The following is a 25097-nucleotide window of genomic DNA, read 5'->3' as shown; positions in this document are numbered from 1 at the left end:
AATAAGCGGTGAGATTAACCTATATTGGATTGCTTTGGATAGTGTGTTTAATTTTACTTTGTGGATTGAAGTGCTCGCAACTTTTTTTTTTAAAGAGAATGGATCAGTTTTTCTTCTATTTTTTTATTTTTATTTTTTAACCTATGGATTAAAGTCTTCTTTATTTCAACAAGGACTTTTATTACTTGCTATTAATTCCATTTAAGAACTCTGTTTCTTTTAAATTTGAAATAACATTAGAGAGTGGGAAGCAATACTGCCACTTGGAGGCTGGAGGCTTGAGTTTTTGAAACAATGCACTTTCCCTTTTCCTTTTGATCTCACTGACTTTGTATCTCGAGGTTTGGCAACTTGTTTATAGAAAGTGATAAGAAGCAAGGGCACACATTGTTTTTACAGGTGCACTTTGAGAGTCTTACTGGCAGTGGGAGAGATAAAGAAACAGAACCTTCTTTTTTGAGGATTATAAATGAACTTGTGTTTAAGCTAATTTAATATAAGAAGCCTTGAAAGCCAGAGTGGCAGTATCTACTAGCTTGTCAAAATGGAACAATGTTCAAAAGAAACAATAACTTTGCAAAACATCTTGGCTGGAATTCAAAACCTATTAGAAATAACAGAGAATTGAGAAGAAGATGGAAAAAATAGAGTTTATAACAGCAAAAAATGATGGGGTCAGAGTCCCAAAAATTGAAGGGGAAAATGATTATAAAGATAAGACAACTGATTACTTTACCAGTGGAATGAACATGGTTGAAAGTGTGAAAAGGGGAGTATGGAAAAGGGAATTAGATCGACAGGAACTATACCCCAGATTTCAAGGCATGGAAGAAGAAAAAATAGGAAAAATGATGGATTTAAGGAGAGAGAACTTCTCAGTAGCAAGATTGACAACCAAAGATAACCTGATTAAAATAGCAGATGGAGTGCATCGAGATTACTTAAGTGATGCTACAAGCAACAAGCTGCGGAGACAAGTCCACAAAAATTTTATTAAGGAAATAAATAGAAGACCAATTCCACAAATGACAAAAGAAATAAAACTGTATTATTACTGGAATGATACAGGCTGATATATGAAAATTGATAATAAAAAATAGTTAATTTTAGTAATTAGTGATTAGTAATTTAGTAATTTCTAGAGTGCTATGTTAAATAAATAATTGATAAGGATAATAAAGTACATACATGTGTTGGTTTGATGAGAGGAAATTTGATATAATTAGCGAATGAATTTTTGTTAATAATATGTATAACAATAACAATGAAATGACAAGGGATATAGTGAACAATATATATGTACTGGTTTAATAAAAGGAATTGGGATATAAATTGTAAACAGTGATTTGGAAAGGAGGATCAAAAACTTTGTTATCAAACATAAATAATTTTTACTTAGAACATGCTATAAAGGGATAATGTTATTAGATGAGATTAGAAATAATTAATGAAATGCTACTAGGTGCTTGTTTTTTTTTAAATTTTGGACTATTTTATGTAAAAGGATGTTAAAACAACCATAATCAAATGAGAAGCATGGTATGTTGATAGAAAGATATATAAAGATTTTTGATTTAAAATACATAATGTGATTTGAATTATAAGCAATGACTGTGGAAGAGATACATGAAAGTTATTTGTAACCAATCGACAACACACTTCTACAATATGATTACTAATTAGTAATTTAGTAATCTTTAGGGTGATATGTTAAATAAATAATTGATAATGATAACAAGGTACACACATGTGTTGGTTTGAAGAGAGGAAACCTGATATAATTAGTGAATGAATTTCTATTAATAAATAACAATTATAATAACAACAATGAAATAACAAGGGATATATTTAACAGTGTGTGTGTGTGTGTGTGTACTGGCTCAATAAAAGGTATTGGGATACAAATAGTAAACAGCGATTTGGAAAAGAGGATTAGAAATTTTGTTATCAATCATAATTAATTCTTACTTAGAACATGTTATAAAGGTGTAGTGTGATTGGATGATTTTAGAAATAATTAATGAAATGTCATTATGTGGTTGTGTTTTCCAATTTTGGATTATTTTATGCAAAAGAACGTTAAAACAATTATAGTCAAATGAGAATTGTGGGATGTTGATTGTAAGATATATAAAGATTTTTGATTTAAAATATATAATGTGATATGAATTATAAGTAATGACTGTAGAAGAGATGCACGAAAGTTATTTGTAACCAATCGACACTCTTCTACAATATGTAACGAAAGATGATTTTTTGTGTGTTGTGTTTGTCTGTTTAACCAAAAATAAAAAATTCTTTTCAAAAAAATAAAAAAAATAAAAAATAGGTAGGAGACCACAGTGGTTAGAGTGCAGTATTGTAAGCAAACTGCCAACTGCCTGGAGTTCAATCCTGATGGAGCTCAATCTTTCATTCCCAGGTCAGTAAAATGAGGATCCAGATAGTTGAGGGCAATATGCTGACAATGTAAACTACAAAAAGTGTTGTATAGCACTGTGGGAGCAGTATATAAGTCTACATCTCAGTAGTTGTAGAAACTCAGGGGAAAATGGCTCCAAGGCAGCCACTAAATGACATTGCTATTGCTAAATAAATAAGGATACTATATGGTTGCTTGCTGGCCAGTTGATACACTGTAGACAAGGGGTCTCCAAACTTGGCAACTTTAAGAATTGTGGACTTTAATTCCCAGAATTCCTCAGCCAGCCATGCTGGCTGGGGAATTCTGGCAGTTGAAGTCCACAACTCTTAAAGTTGCCAAGCTTGGAGATCCCTGCTGTAGACGGAAGTACTCACCAAGTGGTGTCCCCAGAGCTAGTTACAATATTATTGTCATCCAGGAATCGGCAGCAGGAGAGGTAACCTGCAGAGCAGGAGTAAGAGAAGAGGAATATTGTTGAAGGGAAGAAAGAGGCTAAGACTTATACAGGACACATTTTATTATCTCTTCCAGAGGTATTTTGTTTTTTGTCAACAGAAGCTGAATTTGCAGCACATAATTATGTGGCTCAACAAATGAGAAATTTTGGCTTGGACCTTATTATCAGGGGAGGGCTTATTGTTCACGAACTGGAACTCTATCTCATGCTTCAAAACATAGATGAAGAAAGGGGAGAAAACTTGGCAGAAACAATGAGAGTATTTTTGGCAGAAGCACCAGTGATAACCAAAGCCCAGCTGATGAAAGGAACAGATGGAGGGTCTCGAGTCTTTACAAAATATGCAATGAACAACAAGTTGCCAAGAGAAGTTCACATAAGACTTATGTGAAAATATAAGAAAATATTTAGAACACAGATTCTACAAATGGCAAGAGATATTGGACTGCACTACTACTGGAAGGATACAGGATGATGAAATGAAATGTCACAATAAAACTAAGCCAAACTTAGTTAAATTTTGAGTATTATGTATAAGACAAAGTAATAATAGTTATAGTTAAACAAATGATTAATAATGATAATAATGCATTTATATATACTAGATTGACAATATGGAATTTTATATAAGTTGTAAGTGAAGACCATGGAGATGATGTGGAAAAGTTTTTTTCTTATAAAAGATAAACAATTCTATATAGAATAGAATATAAAGATTACCATTGGATGAGTCCAGGGGGATGTAATAAAATGCCATAATATAAATGTACTTTAAATTTAGTATGTAATAATAGATATATTCAATGAATGTTTAATAATCATAATAATTGTGTATATATATATACAGTGTATGTATGTATATATATATATGTGTGTGTGTGTGTGTGTGTGTGTGTATATATATATATATATATATATATATATATATATATATGTATGTATATAAATAAATAAAATTGATGATCTGAGCAATGGAATGTGCTGAAATACGTACGTTGATATATGATATTAGAGAAACTATTATAATATAATAATAACATATACAAATATACTTGATTGATAATATGTGACTTTATATAAAATTTAAGGGATGACTAAGGAAAGGATGCACAAAAATCTTGTAACCAATCGACACACTGTATGGAATGGAAGATGCTTTTATGTGTTGTGTTTGTTTATATTTGTTTAAAAAATAAAAACTTTATTAAAAAAAGAAATGAGAATTTTTCATTCTATGAAATTATACTATTTGTATTTAAATAATTATCTTTCAGCCTGCTTCTGATAGTCACATGGAATCATCAGAAACCCTATCCAGCCGTCTAAGGCTTCTGTTAATTCAGATGTAAGTCAATATCCATAAGTTTGCAACCAGCTTTTCATTGTTGGAGCTACAAAAACATGTTTGTTTTAAATGGAAGCTGTAGAGTTTCTCAATCATTCCTGTTGCAATGTTATATTTTGCTTTCCTTTTTTTTCATGGAATGTAACTACAGCATCACCAAGACTTAGAGCAAAAGATCACCTGAATGAGCTGCGAGCTCCCTGTTCACTTTAACGCTTCCTTCACGACTCTTGAGGTTATAGATGGAGCACATATTGTCAAGACCTCCACAGGCCACATAATTCCCTGATGGAGCATAGGCACAAGTCATGACCCAAGAAGACTTGAGAGGGATAGCATGAACCTGCAATTAAAGAGTAGGACAGAAATCCACAAATTAGCTTCTTGGTCAGAGGTGAGAAAAGCAACAGCTATAGTAGGAATAGTCTAGAACAGAGGTGTCAAACTCAATTTCATTGAGGGCTGAATCAGCATAATAGTTGTCCTCCGGGGGCCAGGGGGGAGGAGGGGCATAGTTGGGGAGGTTGACTGGGCATGGCAGTTTGACATCACTCGCGTGGGTGGTGCCTATGGGGACCACCCCTGGGTGGGGTTGGGGAGGGAATCCAGGGATCTCAGGTGGGGAGGAAGGGGGCAGGAAGCTCAACCCATGGGATGAGGTAAGGTGAGGCAGGGGGCGAGACAGCTGCATCCGTAACCCGTCGGCCATTGCACGCTTGCTGCCCTTTGTGTATGGGGTGGATGGTTTCCAGCTGTAGCCGCAGCCTGTCAACCTCTTAGCTGGTGCACACTGTGGGTCTGGAGTCCACTGCCACTACTGGGTTGGCTGTCCATGCAGACCACTGGACGTGGTTACTCCATCCCACTGTCTGTTTTGGCTTGCGGTTGGAGACCAGGTCGCCACTGGTCAGCTTCTCAGCCCCCTCAGGGGTCTTGCCCTTGGCCTTGCCCTTCCCTCATGCACCGGATGTACAATGGCCCTGCTGTGGGCTGCTGCTGCTCAGGAGACTTGCCCAGCCCAAAGGAGGTGATGTGGCCAGCTAAAAAGGCCATTTAGAGGTGGTAGAGTATGCCCAGTCCAGCAGGCAAAAGATGGCCATCGCAAATGGGGAAAGCCGAATCCCCATTGGCCCCACGGCTGCCCAGGCCCAGCAGAAATAGGGAGGAGGCATGCAATCCCGGCTGAGCCTGGGTGGCCATGGTACCAATAGAGATCCAGCTTAACCTGTTTGTGGTGGCCGTTTTTTGCCTGATGGGCCTAGACATACTCTACCACTTCTACTCGTTTTTTCTAGGTGGCTGCTTTGCTCCTTCCAGCTGGGTTGCCTTGTGTCCAGGTGGCAATGCAGCAACCTAATGGATCTACATGAGCTACCGGCAGTCTCAGTTTTGGCAGCAGCCCACAGTGGTGCTGAGGTGCGTTGGGTGTGTGAGGGGAATGTGCACCATACGTGGGCCAAGGCCAAGACCTGTGAGGGGACCGCAAGCCAAAACAGATGGGATGGAGTAGGCGGGCTGATTGCAGCAGTAGCCGGAGGCACAGGCACAGGGAAAAGGCACGTAGACCAGCTTGCTAGATGCACCAGGCAACCACCTGCCCTGTCCCAGCTACATGGGATGGAGGAGGTATGTCTGGTAGTCCGCATCATGTTCCTCCCGCCACCCAATTTTGTCTTCTGCTGGTGCCGCTGCTGCGCCTGCTTTTTGGAGAGCCAGCTGTGGAGCCCCTGGTGCCGGACACCTCCCCCCCCCATGCAGACATACCTGAAATGCTGGTAAGTGTGGCCATCCTGGAAACAGTAAGGGGCTGGCTCATATCGCTTTGGCCCAACCCAGCCCAGCCAGCCCAGTCCAGCGGGCCCACCTCCTGTGTGCATTCACATCTGCCGGTATGGTGTGGGCTGGGCCGGTGCATGGGTGCGCCCACTGCCTCCTGTGCGCATGGACCCCCACCAGATTGGGATGAGATGGGCCAAAGTGATGCCGGTTGGCCCCTTACCATTTCCAGGGCAGCCCATGGGCCTTTAGTTTGAAACCCCTGGTCTAGAAAGTAGGCTCAAAGGCAAAATGCTAGCAGTCACTTTTAATTCCTATCATTGCTTGCAAACAGATTGTGGAGATATCATCTATTTGCTTAAGTATCTTATAAGTATAATCTTTATTGTCACTGTACTTAAATACAACGAAATTGGTTATCTCTTACCTTGTTGGTTGTATAAGTATCCCATACAATGAGTTTTCCATCTTGTGAAGCACTGACCAGAAGTCTATAAGAGAAGAAAGGTGTTATAATTTGGATCAATTGGAATCTGAAGGTTAAAATGCATCAGGTCACCTCTCCACTACCAACTTTCTCATACAATGCACCTTCAAGGTGATTTTGTTCTCCACCTTATAGCAAAGTATTCATAGCCAAGGGAAAGGGAAGGTACAAGTATGTGTGGGAGGGAGATAACATGTATGGTTCAGAATACAGAATTATGCATTATGCTGCTATTTCTATTGTATGATAACTGTTCTGATCCCCTTCGTCCTACACCAAAGCACGCCGAGACAAAGATACAAAGGATTTATTAACACACAGATTAGACCTTGGCAGCAATCCAGCACAGACTAACCTTGGCAGCAGTCCAGCCTGCCAAGCTAGCCACGAGAGTTCTCCAGTTCTAGTAAATATATTGACTCCTGCGACAAGCGTGTGGAAAATCATTCCTTTTATAGTCTTGAGAGGAGCATAATTACCACCAGCTGAGTTCAATTATCTCCTGTAACTGCGTAACTGTTCTTTACGCCTATTAGCCCTCCGTTGCCGGGCATCCAGGACCAATTCCCTTGTCTCCTCCCCACTGCTCCAATGCATGACGTCAGGTTCACACTCCCTTTTCTCCCCACTGCTTCAAGGCTCAGGCGCCTCCTGGTGGCCAACCAGCCTCTCTGCGCCCTGCTCAGAGTTAGAACCCTGTCCAGGGTCCTCCACATCCTCCAGAGCCGACTCATAGGGCTCCTCGCTGTCGGAGTCTGGTGGCAGCTCCAACAGCTCCTGCTGGGCCACAACAGATAACCAATTTAGATTTGCAATATAGACTTCATGAAATGTACGATGTATATTTTATTCACAGTTGGAAAAGAACTCATTGTGGAGTCATTGGTGCTTTCTAAACTAGTTGTTTATTTTCAGATGTTTCATTACCCAACTAAGTAACATCATATTACTTACTGTGTTTTCCCGAAAATAAGACCCCGAATAAGCACTAGGGCTTATTATCAGGGAAACATGATTTCAGGGTGATCAGACCCCATGGTGCGCACACAAGAGCCGGCAAGTGCTCAGGGACCAACGGTATCTGGCAGGAGCTGCAGCCCACCGGTCCCTTGATCAGTGCACTCTGGGGCTGCACAGAGCAGAAGGCACAGAGCAGAAGGCAGGCAATCCCAATGTGCGCAGAAGGCAGGTGATCTTGCACACTGCTCGGACTGCAGACAAGCCAAGAGATGTGAAGATGAGCCTCCTGCAGCTGGCAGCCACCACTCGGCTTTCCCATGGCCCGTGCAGTGCATCTGGATTTTCTACCTCCCCCATGCTTCTGCTTCTGTCTGCTGCCGGTGTCGCTGCACAAAGACGAGTCTCCTACGGCTGCTACTCCAGTCCACAGTTGCTTGGCTTTCCCACAGCCTGTGTGGCGTGTCCAGATCACCTGTCTCCCCCTGCGCCTCAGCTTCCACTTGCTGCTTGCACAGGTGTTCAACTCACCTGTGCTGCGTGTGCTGTAGCTGCTGCTAGACACTATCAGCCTACAAGTGCTTGCCACCTTCTATGCTGGCCACCCCCACCCCCTTCACTAAGGCTTATTTTGGGGGTAGGGCTTATATTAGGTGCAGGCATGTAAATCGGGCTGGGGCTTATTTTCAGGGTAGGTTCATTTTGATGATGAAATGCCTGCTAGCAAACAACCACGCTCTGATAGCACAAAGTACTCCACAGTTCAACCCTGAGCTATACATATTCTCTTCTATTAGAAACTTACTTGATCTTAGGCTCATCATTATCTCTCATTCTAATCAATATTTCCAGGTTGTTGGATGATTCAAATGATGGAAAAGGACAGCAGGGGCAACCAACTTTGCAAGGGGAGGGCTGATCTCTTTGGTGATTCCACAGGCAAATGGACGCGGTAGTGAGTGACAATGGTGGGAGAGGTTAGGATATGTCAATTCACATAGGCTTATTTTTTGTTCTCTTATTTTTTTGTTCTCCCTCCCATATTCCTCAAACAAGACTAATTAAGGATCACTGGAAGAAAGAAGTTTTAACTAGTCCTTCCATGGACATTGACATGGTCAATGTGTTCCAAAGTGTTCAATCTGAAAACTGAAAAAAGCAGACAGCAATTTTCTCCTTCTCTGAATAGCACAGATAATAAGAGCCTTTGGTCAGCTAATTTGTTTGAGTAACTGGGCTGTGTCACTGGGAAGGGACTCAATAGAATAAGATAGCAAGGAAAAATACCACCTGTCTTTTTCTTATATACTAGTATTTTTCAACCTTGGCAACTTTAAGATGTATGGACTTCAGCTTCATACATCTTAAATTTATCAAGGCTGAGAAACACTGCTATATACCATTACTTACTTGGAATCTGTGGACCAGTGACAAGCATAGATCTTGGCCAGATGTCCACGCAGAGTTCTCCGTGTCCGCAGCTGTATACGCCCAACCACTTCCATGTCAGCAACAAGCTATACAGGGAAGAACAAATTTAGCTTCTATTCCAAAAGGTTTTCATTAATGGGGCTGTATCAAGTCAATTGCTGCAGTTCTCTTGAATTCGTGTTAGACTTACCCATTCAGGCAAACTTGTTTTAAACAGAGTAATGTACTATTAGCATTTCCTACCTGAGCAAGTGTGGTATCAGCACAAGCTTTTCGAGCTTCCTGAAAGATAAAAGGCAAGAGATAATATTTTGATAAGCCCAGCATTTCTACCCTTTTTCCCAGGGGTATCAAATTCAAGGCCAATGGGCCGAATCTGGCCTGCGAGGTGCTTAGATCTGGCCCATGGGGCCAGCCTGAAAATACCAAAGGACCGGCCTGCGGTGCCTCTGCTAGCAAAAACGGGATGTGCAGCCCCCCCCCATGCCCCATTTTTGGCCGGGATGGCCTCCTGGAAAACCTTGTAGCAACCCCAATTCCCTCACTAACCTGCTTTCCAGCTCCCTAGCATGCAGGGCAACAAAAGATGACCGTAAAACTACCAGTAAAAAAGAAGAAGTTGGAAAGTCTGATTGCATTTTTTTAAAAAACTGGTAGTCTCATGTTCTTCTTTTGTTGCCCTGCACTCAGGAGAACGTGGAAAGGAGGTTAGTGAGAGAATTGTGGTTGCTCTGAGGTGTCGGGGTGAGGATTTTGCATTTTGATTGCTCTGGGACGGAGTGGGAGTGAGGATTTTGCACTAACCCTAACCCTAAAAGTTAGTTTACATTTAGTTTACATCTGACTTTGGGGATATTTCTTCATAACTGAACAAAAGTGTATTTTCTGTGCAATTACATCCCTTGCTCACTGGATCTGGATGTCACAAAGTAAAGCCCACGTTTTGTAATTAACCCCAGCGTCCCATTTTGGCTGGCAGAGTGTGCAGGAGGCAGAGTGCTATCATTCCCACCCCGCCATGCCCCCTCAGCCAAGCTCCCCCAGCCCCAGTCAAACACAACCTTGATATGGCCCTCAATGAAATAAGAGTTTGACACTCCTGCTCTATCCTTTATGAAGCAGTTTCAAACTAATTTGTGACCATCTTCATTTATCTCAGCCTTTAAGAGCAGAGAACACCATTCACTCAGTCAGAACTCAGTATTTTTTTCCTTCCAGCTGACCAATAGGAGAGTGGAAAGAATGTCACTCAACTGGTGACTTGGAGTAACAAAATTCCCCCAACCCAAATCCCTACAAAAACAAAATGCAAGCAATTATTTTCTCTCTCCCGCCCCCTGCCCATATTTTTCAGTATTGTATACATATACTGACATGCATTTATCTGGTGGTTTGCAAATATGACTTGAAAAGCACTGAAATGCTCCCACAGCTTCCTACCTGCTTGGCCACCAATCCTTTGCCTTTTAAAAGTCCATGCGAATGGTTAAAGTTAAATGAGAGCATATGGCAGTTGTATTGCTGTGCATATGTCTCAGTAATCATGACAATAGTTGCATATGGCTACCTTGGCTGGAAGAGGATAAGTTCTAAACTACATATTGTAGGAATAGGCCAACAGCAGGAATGGTGCTCGGGGTACAAGGAGAGAATAATGACTTGGGCCAGAGAGTTAAAGAGTGGGATGAAACAATATTCCTGAGAGTAAGAACATGGCCTGTCAATGGTATTTTTTTTAAAGTATCATTTTGTTGTGATTTCAAATAAGCTGCAAAAATATCAAATCTTTTCCCAAAAAAGAAATAACATCATGAGATCAAAGATCACAATTAATCCCAAATGGGGAAGGGAGGAGCATTGGATTTTTGGAATGAAAAGTACAGCAAAGAACACTTTCCAAATTGTGGCTCCTGTATAATGAAATTGCCTTTCAATAACCAACACAATAGCATTTTGCTTTGTAATGTGCAAGTTTTGTATTCTATTTAATGAGTTATTAGATTTTTAGCCTGCTTTTGTTATTTTATAAATAACCCAAGACAGTGAGCATACTTAATACTCCTTCCTTTTTCTGTTTCCCCCACAATAACCCAGTGAGGTGGATTGGGGTGAGAGAGAGCGCCACGCAGCAGGCTTTCATGTCTAAAGTGGGGCTAGAACTCACAATCTCCTGTTTTCTAACTCAGCACCTTCATGACTAGCAGGGAGGCTGGGAGGCCCCAAGGGCATCTTCAGGAATATGGTGCTTACAGGTTTAATCTCATACACCACGCACTGATGTGCATTATCTGAGTTGTAATCTTTAAAATAATTGTGTGAGATACCATCCTCAGTGTTGCAGATAAAGAGCTGAGGCTGAGGAGATTGCTCATGATTTTATAGATGAAATATGAATGAGTGGAGGAAAACAGCCCCATCTCAGCCATTTCCCTCTTGTTCTCAGCATTACCTCAATCTGCTTCTTCAGCTGCTCAGCTTCCTGCTTCATCTGCTCTATATCACCCATCGTGACAGACTAATTTTCAGCTTTCACTTGGAGTCTCCTGGGTCCTGTAGAGATCAAAGGAGAAAGAGGAAAAACCCGAAGACTGTGAAATCTTGGGTTTTAAAAAAATAGCAATAGAAATCACACTTATATACCGCTCCATAGTGCTTTACAACACACTCTAAGTAATTTACAGAGTCATCATATTGCCTCCAACAATCTGGGTTCTCATTTTACTGACTTTAGAAGGATGGAAAGCTGAGTCAACCTTGATCTTGTCAGGATCGAACTCCAGGCTGTGAGCAGTGAATTAGCCTGCAATACTCATTTTAACTACTGCACCACCAGGCCTTTTTAAAAAAATGCTTTTTAATGTTTTTAAAATCTCCAATAATTTAGGTCTTGTGAATCAACAGAGCTCCCTGATATAACAGAAGGAATACAAAAATGGAAGATCACACTAAGCCTTCCTATAGTTATGGGTCAAAGCAAGTCAGCAAACTCTTTGCCACAAATCAGTGGAAGAAGTTCACTTAGTCAAATTTCACTCCAATTGGGTATGTAAGAAAGCAGGATGGGTCCTTGCACATGTACCATGTTTACCCGAATATATGACACGTCCTGAAAATAAGGCCATGCCACATTTTTCGGGTGTATATAAGTCCTCCCCTGAAAATAAGCTCCCTGGATACACACATCCCTGGTCAGGCAGAGCGCCGCTCACCGACCTAGCAGTATCCCGAAGGCACCAAGCCACGGGAACCAGGGGGGCAAAGGCATTTGCATTGCTTGGCACCTTGGGGATATTGCTAGGTTGGTGAGTGGCACAGTGCCCAGCTGGAGAGAGGAGTTGCCAGGTGGCTGGTCTCTTGCAAGCGGGCTCCCTAAGAGCCGGGCACATCCTCAGGGGCGAATTGCTATGTTGCACTGTCGCAGCAGCACAACACAGCAGCCATGAGGTGACCATGCTCATGAGCAGCCACCTGGAAAAACCCCTTTCCAATGGGGCATAGATCCATTCACTGACCTAGGGATATCACCAAGCTGCATGAGCACCTGTTCGTCGCCCCCTGCTCCCGCAGCTTGGCACCTTCGGAATGCCCCTAGGTCAGTGAATGGTGCTTTGCGCGGCTGGAGAGGGGGTTTGCTGGGTGGCTGCTCATGAACATGGTCACCTCATGGCTGCTGTGTTGCGCTGCTACGACAGCGCAACACAGCCGTTCACCCCTGAGGCTGTACCCAGCTCTTCAGGAGCCTGTTCACAAGACAGCAGCCACCTGGCAACCCTAAAACAATAAGCCCTCCCCTGATAATAAGGCCAAGCCATATTTTGTGGGGGCAAAAGAAAATAAGACCCTGTCTTATTTTCGGGGAAACACAGTAATAGGATTGCAAGTGAGTCATATATTTCTGGGAACAAAAAGGGGGCTTCATATGGAAAGGCTACACAACACTACACAAAAAATATTCTATGCATCTGCTCTGGATTTTTTTTTTTAATGAAACCAACTCAACAAACTAATATTTACAAACTAATATTTAATATTTCTGCAATATTTTAGTCAGTTCAGTTAATATTTCTTCATGTTTGCATGTTAACCTTCAGCCACATCAGTCACTCCATCAGGTTTCCCTCAATTGTCCATCCTGCTGCTTCCAGCTATAGCCTGCTGTTGATGTGCTAGTATTTTGTAATTGATTCCTGCTGCTGTGACATCAATGGGAATGTCATCTGGGGGGCAGATCTCCATGCTGGGAAAGAAGTCCAACTGCCAGTTTTTGCAGTCTGAGCTTCTGAGTAGTTGGCAACCCTACTTCTACGTGAATAACTCATTGTTTATACTTTTTATCTTCTTTTAATGCCATCTTTGGTTCAAAAGCTACCGCTTCATTTTTCAGTTTTACTCAATTCCTGTGAATGGGTATAAGAGCAGTGTTTTTGTTTTTGTTTTAACTTCGGCAGCTTGAAAATGTCTTCTCAGAGTTCCACAGTTAGTTGGCTGGAGAATTCTGGGAGCTGAAGTCCACACATCTTGAAGCTGCCAAACTCAAGAAACACTGCTCTAGAAATTAACTATCTTTTGGCAACCAAGTGCACCAAATCAATCAGGCTGCTTTCAGGCAAGGATTAACTGTGGAGTTACTATTCATTCACAACATTATAGTTATAAGAGTTTAGCAGGACCAGGTCATCAGATCTTTCATTTAGGCTACCAGGTAAAATCTGATTTTTAAAAGCTGGTGGGAAGAGTCCAAGGGTGGGTTCCTGCCAGTTCTAACCTCTTCTATAGAAGAGGTTCCACACATCTACAGTGCTGTTTAGAACCAGTTCCAGTTCCCTCCCCCGCCCGTCCGCACATCATCAGGATTAAGAGCGAGAGGAGGAATTCCGAGAGTTGAAGTCCACAAGCTGTCAACCTGGGGTTTTTTTCTAAAGGGTTAGGGGTGCAAGGATCTTGTAACTTGACAGCTTTAAGACTTGTGTGCTTCAAATGCCAGAATTTCTGAGCCAACATTTCGGTTGCTAAGCAACAGCATTGTTAAGTGAGTTTCACCACATTTTACAAGTTGGCCACACCCACCCAGTCACATGACTGCCAAACCACTCCCACCTGATCACATGGCTGGCAAGCCACTCCCACCTGATCACATGGCCGGAAAGCCACTCCCCCAAAGCAGGCCACATCTACAGAATAGATTCTAAAAAATTTTGAAACCCACCACTGGAAGAGTCATGTTGTTTCAACAAATAGTATTAATCCAGATGCATCAATCTTATTTTAGTGTACATTGAAGATTACCTTTGCAGCAGGTACTTCTAAAAAAATTAAGCATAACAGTTGTTTTAGAAATCATTATACTCTAGTGGGTCAAAGTGCTATAATAATCACAACTCTTAATTATGCAATTACCACTATATTTTGAAAAAATATTTAATTTTCCATTTAGGGAAATTGATTGCTTAATAACAATCAGAATGCTTCTGGTTAATAATTAAAAAATAGGATTATAATCAAATGCTAAATTATAGAATGCTAGAATGTTAAAAGTTTAAATAACTGCTTTTTTCAGAAAAAAAAGCTTTATAGCTACTGCCATAAAACAGCTTGCTTTAAAAAATAGTTTTATTAAGGATTTTAAAAATACTAAAATACAAACTATCAAAAAGAAAAAAGTAGAAAGAAAACAAATGCATATTGCAAAAAGGAAAGAAAACTTTAAAAAGAAAGAAAGAAGAAAAGGAATTGAAAATGGAATAGTTAAAGAAGTGACTCCCTTTCTTCTTTGCAACAAGTACATTCAAATTTAATATATCTCCCACCTCCTATAAAATTACATAATCCATTTCTTTCCATACTCCCGCCTTTACATTCATAAATACAAAAATCATTGTCATTTCTGCCCATGGCAAAAAGTCCATAAAGATTTTCCAGCATTTCATAACTGTATTTTTATTTTACTTAGATCAAATAAATTATATCAGTCTTGATCTTTCATTCATGAAGTTGCTTCATGGGATTGAATTTCTGTTCAAAATTCCTTCCTCTTGTCTCAATTTTTTTCCAAAAGTTTAAAAACTTTTATAAATCTTTTATAAATGCATTCATAAGTCTTTGTACAGGTAATTTTTAATCTCTTGTCTTATTATTTGTATTTCCACCATAACTCATCTCTAATATATTATCCACAATTTCTTTATTTCCCAATGTTTATCAGCTGGAATTTCTTTCATCTCTCTTCACTCGATCAGTCTGCAAATTCTTTCACTTTTTAAAAATCTTTTGTTTGCTTTTTAGGATCAGTAAACAAATGATAGCAGGTACAGTAATTATTGCTGTTTAGCTATACACGTCTCTCACAGTTCTTCAAAAATCCTTTGCAATGTCCCAAATGCCAGATCTTCATCTGTTACTTTTTAAGTTTTCATGTTTTCGCTTTGAATAAAAAAAAAACATAGGTCTCTTTTTTGGGTTTTTCCTTGGCACTTTAGTCTTCCCAGTGTCTAATGTCTATAACATTTCAGATTTTTTTAAAATATTAAAATTTCAACCAATCTTTTCTTTCCTGATAGACTAAACAATGCGGGTTAGCACAAATATGTTATTATTTTGAAAACCTTAGCAAAAGTCATTTCAAAAATCTTAGCAAAAGTTTCAATATTCCAAATTCCGGTCTCTTAACCCCTTTAAAAAATTTTAAAATAAAATTCTGATTTGTCTTCTTGTCCTGTATTTTTATTAAGTTCTATAAATTTTTCATGTTGTGCTTAGCCTGATTTAAGGTGCATCTGGCATAAAGCTTGGGGATTTATGCAACCTGAAGCTTTATGCCATAGGTGCACCATCAGTTTCATGGTGCATACATGGTGCATATACTTTAATGTATAATAGCAAATTATTATGTGTGAATGCATGTATGAGTTTCTCATGCATATATATGTATATGGGTATGTATGTATATGTATATATTCTACATAACATTTTCAATGAAACATTATATCTCAACTGCAATTGTCCCTACATAATCAACATCTATAGGTAACTTTATAAGTTGCAAGTCAGATCAGGTCTTCAATCTTCTGAGGCAATAGGTTTATTTTTCTAATGATAAAGACTTCATATCTTGACAATTCTCTGTGCCAATCCAATTTCATTGTTCAACCAATTTCTATTTAGTAAAAATATTAAATTTAATTTCCAGGTCAAATTATTATATTGAATTATTTCTTTTTAGGTTAACTGTAGTACAAAAAGCCTGGTTTTTAAGGAAACATTAATTTTGGTTGCTTATTCCATGCTATGGTGATTTAAATTCTTTTTCTGTACAAAACCCACAGATGCTGTAGTCCAAAATACTTTTTATATAAAATCTGCATACCAAATTAATCTATTGATAACAGGAAAATATGCTAAAATTTGGGGTCTGGTTCAATTTCAAATTTCAATAAAATTTACTTGTAAATTGCGCCAGTAGGTGGCAATTGACAAAAGGTATTTATCTTTTAGTTTGGAAAATGATAAGTTCTAGTTGATTTAATATAAAAATATCAACATACAGTAAGTTTTACATTGTAAAATTAATTTAGGAGATAGATAACACTATTCCAATAAATATATGGATATTTGTTAAGAATTTTACATGATTTAAAAGACAAATCTAAAGAAAAGGAAAGAAAAGCAAGAAAAAAGAAAAAGATGCAAGAAAAAAAAGAAATAAATGACTTATCTACAACACACAAGGACAGCATTTTAATCATATTTTAATTGAAGAGGATTTATAATTGATAGAAAATATATAGCTCAAGAAGAATGGCATTTACCACAAAATGTTTTTGTATCCTTGCTAACGTTGAAAAATTCAGCTGAGAAATCATCCAAGTAAAATCATACTCTTCAAAAGAGACAGAACAATGCAAATATATTCATGACAAAGGTCTCCTTGATTCTGTTCCTTACAGAAAGAAAGTGAAAATGAATAAATTGTTTGCTCAAATCCTTACCCCAGCCCTATTTTCCTCCTATGGCACACACCATTTTGCAAAAAATCTGAACTATTGATATGATGGAAACCCCACCAAGCTGCCAAAATATAAATATACCCTGCTTGTATATTTCCACTGAAAGCTGTGATTTCTAGTTGATTCTAGTTGATGGCATAATAGTTTTGTAGCCAGGCAACTTTTGCAGCAGGAACCGTGATTGCAGGTTGCAGTAGAGTCTGTTTGTGTAAGTACCGTATGTTGGGTGGTGGGAAGGAAAGCTGCTTAGAGTGCAGAGGCTGGGAAGTAGGATGAGACAGTAGGATGTTTTCACCAATAGGAAACTTCCTAAAATGCAGCCCCAGAGAAGAGACTACAAAACTTTTCAGGCCCAGAGGCAGGTGGTGACACAGGGGAACAGCTCTGATCTCAAACTGGCCCAGCAGCCCCATGTGGTCTGGCTAGTGGGATTAAGATCAAGTTTACCTACAAAGTCTACTAGAGGGATTTCAACAGCAGGAGAAACCAGAGTTCTTACAACAGGGAAAATGGCCAATCCCAAGTCCAGTGGAATTCCAGAAAAAATGACTTGGCAGCTTAAGGACAATGACCTTAAGAGACCATAACAGATGTCATGTGAAGACTGGCCATAATGGAAACAACAAAGAGAAAATAGAAGTATGATATCTTCACTCTCAACGTCTTTTACAGATACAGAAGGATATCATAGCTAAAGTTTTCAAAAGCTGCTGAGACATCCAGAACGGCTAGGATGAATATATCACCCCAAGGTAAGTCCTTACTAAGGCTCTAACCTGTGTTTGATTAGCTTCGCTCTTGGCTTTCCTCCAGCTACACCCTCAGGCCTAGGCATCTCTTGCATTGATTCATTTCCCAGAGCTGCTCTGTAAATCAGGGAGCTCTACAGGAACTGCAGTCACAGAGTCCACATAGGCACAATCTGGTCCAAGGCCCTCATCACGTGCTTATCCCCAGCTGCAGCCAATATCTCAGCAACACCATGCACCAAAGCCTTTTTTAAAAAAAAAATATTTATTTATTTATTTATTGCTTTTAAAATAATGACAAAAAGGAAACATAAAATATGAAGATACTTGTGAGAAAAATATGTTGTCAAAGAAAAGAAAAAAAGTACATAGAAAGTGTTTTTAATGGAAAAATGCAATAAAGGAAAAGTAGCATTTTGACAGTTTTACAATTCTATAAAATCTAATGCAATTATTATTCAATTATATATACATTTCCAAAACATATAACTTTCATGTTTTTACTTTACTATATTTTGATTAATTGTGTCAAGTATTGAATTATATTTGTCCGTACAAAGTCTATGTCTACAGGAAATCCACTCATAGATCACAAGTGCAATCGGGTTTTCATTCCACTGAATAAATGGAACTGAATAAATGGTGCTGCAATGATGCTATGTCTTCTACATAGTAAGAACCTGCCCCTGAAGAGTGCTCGAAGACTGCAGTTGGCCCAGAATGCAGCCACGCGAGCGATAATGGGTGTACCTAGATACACCCATGTTACACCTATCCTCTGTGAGCTGCACTGGCTCCCCATTGGTCTCCGGACATGCTTCAAGTTGCTAGTCATTACTTTTAAAGCCCTACATGGTTTAGGACCTGGTTACCTGAGAGACCGCCTCCTGCCATTTTTTAAATTATTTTTTTAACAATTTTTTATTTTATCAATTTCCTATATACATTCACAATTATATGATCTCATAACTGTTATTAATAATATATATTTATAACAAGAAGAAAGGGGGATAGGAAGGCGGGAGGGAAGGAGGGAGGGAAGCAAGGAGGAAAGGAAGGAGGGAAGGAAGGAGAGAAGGAGAGAAGAAAGGAGGGAAGGAAGGAGGGAATGTAGGAGAGAAGGAAGGGGGGAAGGAAGGAGGAAAGGAAGGGGGAAAGGAAGGAGAGAAGGAGAGAAGAAAGGAGGGAGGAAAGGGGGAAGGAGGGAGGGAAGGAAGGAGGGAAGGAAGGAGAGTAGGAGAGAAGAAACGAGGGAAGGAAAGAGGGAGGGAGGGAAGAAGAAGTAGGACCGTTGTAAGATAAGATGGATCTATGGGATGGTAAGAAAGCAATTTTCAAGTATATTGCCTCCTGCCATTTACCTCCCAAAGACCGATAAGATCACACAAATTGGGCCTCCTCCGGGTGCCATCGGCGGGTCAATGTCGGCTGGTGACCCCCCCGGGGAGGGCCTTCTCTGTTGCTGCCCCGGCCCTATGGAATGATCTCCCTGTAGAGATCCGGACCCTCACTACTCTTCCAGACTTCCGTAAAGCTACTAAGACCTGGCTGTTCCGGCAGGCCTGGGGCTGTTGATCAGCATCCAGCCCCATTTTAAGTGGTATGTATGTTGTGTAATTTTAAATAACTTGTATTTCTATTTTTAATTTTTATATTCCCTTGTTGTCTGTAAGCCGCCCAGAGTCCCCCTGGGAGTGGGCGGCATACAAATGCTAATAAAAAACCTGGAGAATCCATTTAGATTATCCAGTTGTCAAATTCCAAGTACTATGGACAAACTAGGCGCCAGAATCTTGGGAGTAACCCCAAACCCTGTTGATTCTATTAGTTGCTTGGATAGGCTGACTGAACAGAGGCCCCTCCCTCCAGTGGGAGTCATTTCAGTGAACTTGTGCCAAGTGGGATATTAACATGCCCCAACTCTAGATAACAATGCTACTGCCTCAAGACTAAAGCCAGACCTAATGTGTGACACACACACACACACACACACACACACACACACACACCCTGCTCTTTTATTGTTGTCTTTATCCAACTTATAAAGTTTATGTTTGCTGTGGTGTTCATGAACTCCTAGCTCTGACTCTGGCCGCAAAGAAGGCAGATGGAAGTCTCCCAAGACCATCAACCAGGGAAATTCCATTCCAATTCAGTTACACAATGTCCAGGAGTTCAGGCAGGGCTTCTACTTCACGGGAAGGAAAGTAATTGAGCAGCAAACTAATTGATCCTTATGACTCAATTTCACACGTTGGGTGGGAAGTGCCCCTAAAGACCCACCCACCCCCAACAAAAAAGGCCTTATCCAAGCTGCCATATCCCTCCATTCGCAGTGTGAAATGCTACCCCATTTCAAGTACCCAACCTTTCAGCCTTACATTCAGTATTGGTTGGTAGTAATTGATAATTGATTGGTTCATTAAATTCACTGGAAGGCAATAGGTTTGGGGTTTTTTTGCTGGTAAAGGAAGGAACAGCCATTTTCTCAGAGTTTAATTAATAATACTATAATTCTAAACAGGTGAGATCATTTTCTGAAATAATATTGGCTCCTCTATTTTGATGAGGCTTATTCCTAATTATTGACCCTCCTCAGTAGCAATATAATTATTAAATCCTTTCAGCCAAGCTTCTATGTCACCCAATTAAATCATTTTCAAATGCCAATCAGCTACCTCATTTATATCCAAATTGAATTTGAAGATTTCAGTTTTCTCTTGTTCTCATGACCTCATCCACTATTTCACCCAAGAAGACCAAGTTGTCTAATTTCAGCTATGCTACGAAGTTAGAGGTGCTAGCAGCATCCAAAACTTTGTTAAGCCAAACAGTGCCAAAATTTAAAATAAATTTTATATGTATTACACACACACACATACAGAATGAGACAACAAATGTAATCTTAAGTACCTTATTACTTTCAATATGAAAATAATCTGCTGTTTAAATTCTGTTTAAATCAAAATTTAAAATATTTAAAACATTTTAATAATTGATCAAGGTTGAAGCTCACTAAATATCAAAAGCAGAATGATTAAGGCTATAATTCTGTCCAATACATGGTTAGAGTGGAAAAGTCTGACTGAGATTTACTTTTAGGTAGAAGAGAATTTGAGTGTATTTCAGAAGCCTGGATGCAGTATAGAAATTATCTTAATACATCACATCGTCGATGGAAATTCATCATTCACTGTTTTCTTCAGTCTTCCATTCTTTTTAATTTCAGGTTCCTTGAATTTTCCCTCTGAGTCCCATGGATAAATTAGATTTCAAGGTGGTCTCTGAGTGATTTGCATCTAACCTGATGATTACAGGGAGGGTGGTTGGACTCATGCTATCTAAATGATTCAGCAAGGAGGTAAGTAAGAGAAGAGAAGACAGGGACAAAGACATCTGATCATTTGGAGAACTCCAGCCTTGCTTTGGAATACTATATTTCTTGTTGGAACTGAGCTTTTCCTTGAGTGTGAGCAGTTACAGAATCAGAGTGGTTCATTTTTCTGTGAAGGAGATTGAATCCGAATGCAGTGTTGTAGATCATGGGTCTCCAATTCTGAATTCTGGGAGTTGAAGTCCACAAGTCTTAAAGTTGCCAAGGTTAGATGCAGGTATTGTCCCAAGTTAAGGTTTTGAGAGAAAGATTTTTTTAAAAAAAATCTACAGTATAAAAATAATATTCCTGTTTTTGTTCAGGTCCTCCAACCTGACTAGATAACTATAGAGGAGTAGCCTCCCACTTTTCAGGCACCAGGGACCAGTTCCAGGGTGAGAGGTTTTCCCACGGACCAGAGGGGATGTGGTTTCTCATGCTGCCTGCATCCCTTGGATGGTGCTTTGCTTGTTTGCGCAGCCCAGTTACTGTCATGCCACGGACTGGTGCTGGTCCATGGAACAGATGTTGGGGACCCCTGCTATAGAGAACTTATATTTTTTTAAAAACAAATAGTCCATAGATAGCTTTTTGCAATCTGATGCTGTCATAGGTGTTGACTACAGGTCCCATAATTATTAAGTAGAATGGGAAGATAGAAGACAATAATGAGAATTTTAGTTCAGCTGCCATAAAATACTATACTGATATCCTGACACATGTATATTTCATTCCTGAGTCACCAAGCCAGTGAAGATCAAAGAAAACCTTACAATCCTTGATAGAAGATGGTATTCATAAATATTGGATCTGCATATAAATATCAGATTCTCTTCTGTGGGAGAGACAATAATTCATAATGTATTTCAGGTTTACTCTGAATTGCCTGTTGGGAACTTTGAAAAAAGAACTTGTTTTATTTCAGCTATTGTTTTCCTAAACAAACCGATCATCTAGTGCTTGATTTTCATTTGTTTTCAGGGCACTGAGAGATATGAACAATCACCTCACTAGCACTTCTGTCTCATGTGTTCTGCTAGATTCACCAGTTTTCCAATGTTTTTCACAGCCCGCTTCAACTCTCAAGGTTGATTAATATTTTCCCAGGAAACTAAGTCAGTTGTATTCCTTATCTTAAGCTCTCATTTGTTCATGTTATATCATTGTCCATCAAATACCATAAGGACCTGAGTACATTACTTATACTGTGCCCTGAAAAACATGAATTGCAATTAGAAATGTCTATGTTTTGAAAAAAGGTGAAGACACTCACTCTTTTGGCACATATTTTAGTACAAATCTAAAAGGATTTTGTGTGCACATTAACTACTCTACTGTACTGTAAAGGTAAATTGCAGAAGTGGAGACAGAAAAATCCTAGCAGGCATAAATATGCATCAGAGACGTAACCGCATTGTAAGAAGAAGCCAATTCTTACTTCCTTCCAGATGGACCATCTTTCCAGCTCCCTTAATTGTTTGCCCTTTGAACTCTCCATTTCAATATTTCAGATGCCTTCTGTTCTGTGTTCTTCAGGATGAGTTAGGCATACTTGGAAATATCACTGCCAAATTCATTAGCAAAGTCAAGTGAGAATGATTCCTGCAGCAAGATCCTTTGTGGGATTGGTGGATCATTGCCAATGGAAGGTTAACCTGATGCACATCAATCTCTCTCAAAGTGGTTTGCTAGCTGCTTTCTGCAGTTTTGAGGAACTTGCTGGAAATTAAGGAATGCAGTCAAACGGAGATGCAATGGATAGAGCAATACAGCAGAAAGAACTTTCCTCCTCCCACTGCAGAAGGAAAAGAACCCAACTTCCACCAGTCAGCAGCTGGTAGATGTGGGTGTTTGCAGTAACTGACAAATGAATATGTTTATGTCATGAGGTGCAGGCATGGAGTTATATCTCAACCATGACAATAGGAATGAAATGTGCTGTACACTGGCCCTGTTTCAAAAGGGATTGACATGAATAAATCAGAAGAGGGCCTCCTTTGTCAGATACTCTACCTGAGGCAGAATCTGTATGTGTGTGTGTGTGTGTGTGTGTGTGTGTGTGTGTGTGTGTGTTGCCTTTGTCAGTGGTGGCACACCAGCCAGTTAGGGGATTCTCTTCTGAAAAAAATCCACAGGACCAAGTTTTATTTTAAATATCCAAGATTAAGATTTAATGTTGCAGATAGTTTTTATCTTTCAGATCTTGGTATCTGTTAAGCTTTGTGTTTTATGAAAATTCTCTTTTTATATTATTATTTTTTATGTATCCTATGTTGCCTTTAGAAAGGCGGTATATGTGTTATGACTGACTTCATTTACATTCCTTCTTCAGTAACATAAAGATTAATGTCTTCATTTCTTGCCATTTCCCATTTTTCTTGCCTTCTTCGGGCCTTAGCTCTTCTGCCTAACAGAGTTAATCCTCTTGCAAAAGACTTGGAGATTCGTTTTCATCTGAATCTGCAATATTTGGCAAGGTTTTGCTCATGGGGGCTCATCTGAATTCTCATACTGTTCTGGAAGAAAATAATTCAAGATGTTCTTGGAAACTGGAGAAGCAGTGTGAAAGAAAGTAATTAAACAAAATGGCTGTGTGTATGTTTAAAAAGATATCCTATTAGCAAAATTGTAAAAAAAGTAGAGATGGTCTCTTCTGCTGTACATCTAATGCAACAGAATGGCTGGACATTTCTCTGCCTGGGCAAAAGCCACAGTTTGACTTGTCCTTACCTCTTTTCTATACCACCTTTGGGAACATAGAATCATAGGGCTGGTAGGGACCTTGGAGGTCTTCTAGTCTAACCTTCTGCTGAAGGCAGGAGATCTTATGCTATCCTGGTCTATTTTTGAAAACTTCCAGTGATGGAGCACCCACAACTCTGGGAGGCAAGCTATTCCAATAAGTAATAGTTCTTTCTATCAGAAAAAATATATCCTTATTTCTAGGTTGGACCTCTCTCTAACAAGCTTTCACTCATCACTTATTTTTTTGTATCTTTTTTGTATTGTGTTGACCAGAACTGTATGCAGTATTTCAAGAGTGGCTTTGCTTTCCTCCTGCTCCTGCTCCTGCTTTGCTTTGCTTTGCTTTAAGACCTGGTCTGAATTATGACCTAACCTATCTGGTTTGAGATCCATCTTGAGATTTTGCTGTACCCCAACTAACCCAATCTACCTGCTGGTCCTCCCCTTTTCTTGGATATGTTTAGAAATTTACAAGATCAGAATATAGGAGAGTGCTCAATCTAGAGGTTCCCGCCATCATACATGTTACATAAATACTATAAAAAATATTCCAGTTCCATAGCTACAAATGCTGTCTTGTGATTCTGGAGAAAATAAGGGATATAAGTATAACGAACAAATGAATGAGTCAATCAAACAGCTTAGAAAAGTGGAGTGGCTTTTTTTGTGGGAGGGGGGGATATGGGAAGAGATTTCATGTTTCTCCATTGTCAGTGCAGCATTGCACTGTGTCCAAATGTGTAAGTTGTGAACTGGAAAGCCCTTGGTTCAGATATTACCAGAGCCAAGGTGGCGCAGTGGTTAAATGCAGCACTGCAGGCTACTGCTAGATCAGCAGTTCAGCGGTTCAAATCCCACCGGCTCAGGGTTGACTCAGCCTTCCATCCTTCCGAGGTGGGTAAAATGAGGACCCAGATTGTTGGGGGCAATATGCTGACTCTCTGTAAACCGCTTAGAGAGGGCTGAAAGCCCTATGAAGCGGTATATAAGTCTACTGCTATTGCTATTACTGCTATTGCTATTACCATGATCGTGGAAGAATATGAACTTTATATGCTGCTCTTTCCTAGCCACAGACTTCCAATTTTAGTGAAGGTTACCGGAATAATAATGCCGGTACTAAGCAGTATTATTTTACTGTTATATTTCTTTTGTACATCTTGAGAATAACACAGGTTAAAAGCAGAAAAATGTTAGAGGTATGTATTGTAATCAATATTAAGGCTGCTACCCTAAATGAACCTACTCAGAAATAAGGTCTCTACAGTAATAGAGCTTATTTACAACCAAAATATATTGGAGCAATACTTTAATTGGCCAATAGCTACTTCTTTTCAAATGAATGTAGC

The 25097-nt window shown here is 39.7% G+C and overlaps 1 protein-coding gene across 1 annotated transcript in view; it reads right to left on the bottom strand.

Moving 5' to 3' along the window:
• The window catches only part of GNB3 (G protein subunit beta 3), a 30525-nt gene that overhangs the window by 2702 nt on the left and 2726 nt on the right, over positions 1–25097 (bottom strand). The window contains exons 2-7 of the mRNA XM_087716443.1: positions 11328–11428; positions 9122–9160; positions 8858–8964; positions 6431–6494; positions 4408–4570; positions 2800–2866 (exon numbers count right to left, since the gene is read on the bottom strand). Of these exons, the coding sequence (XP_087572569.1) occupies positions 2800–2866; positions 4408–4570; positions 6431–6494; positions 8858–8964; positions 9122–9160; positions 11328–11384 (497 nt within the window). The 5' untranslated portion in view covers positions 11385–11428. The remainder of the gene's footprint in view (positions 1–2799; positions 2867–4407; positions 4571–6430; positions 6495–8857; positions 8965–9121; positions 9161–11327; positions 11429–25097) is intronic.

This window comes from Thamnophis sirtalis, unplaced genomic scaffold, assembly GCF_051295495.1.
Source record: "Thamnophis sirtalis isolate CommonGarterSnake01/CBP01778 unplaced genomic scaffold, rThaSir2_p1.2 scaffold_5, whole genome shotgun sequence".
NCBI classification, from domain to species: Eukaryota; Metazoa; Chordata; class Lepidosauria; order Squamata; family Natricidae; genus Thamnophis; species Thamnophis sirtalis.
Note: the sequence above shows the minus strand (reverse complement) of the source record. Positions and strands in the feature narration are given on the sequence as shown.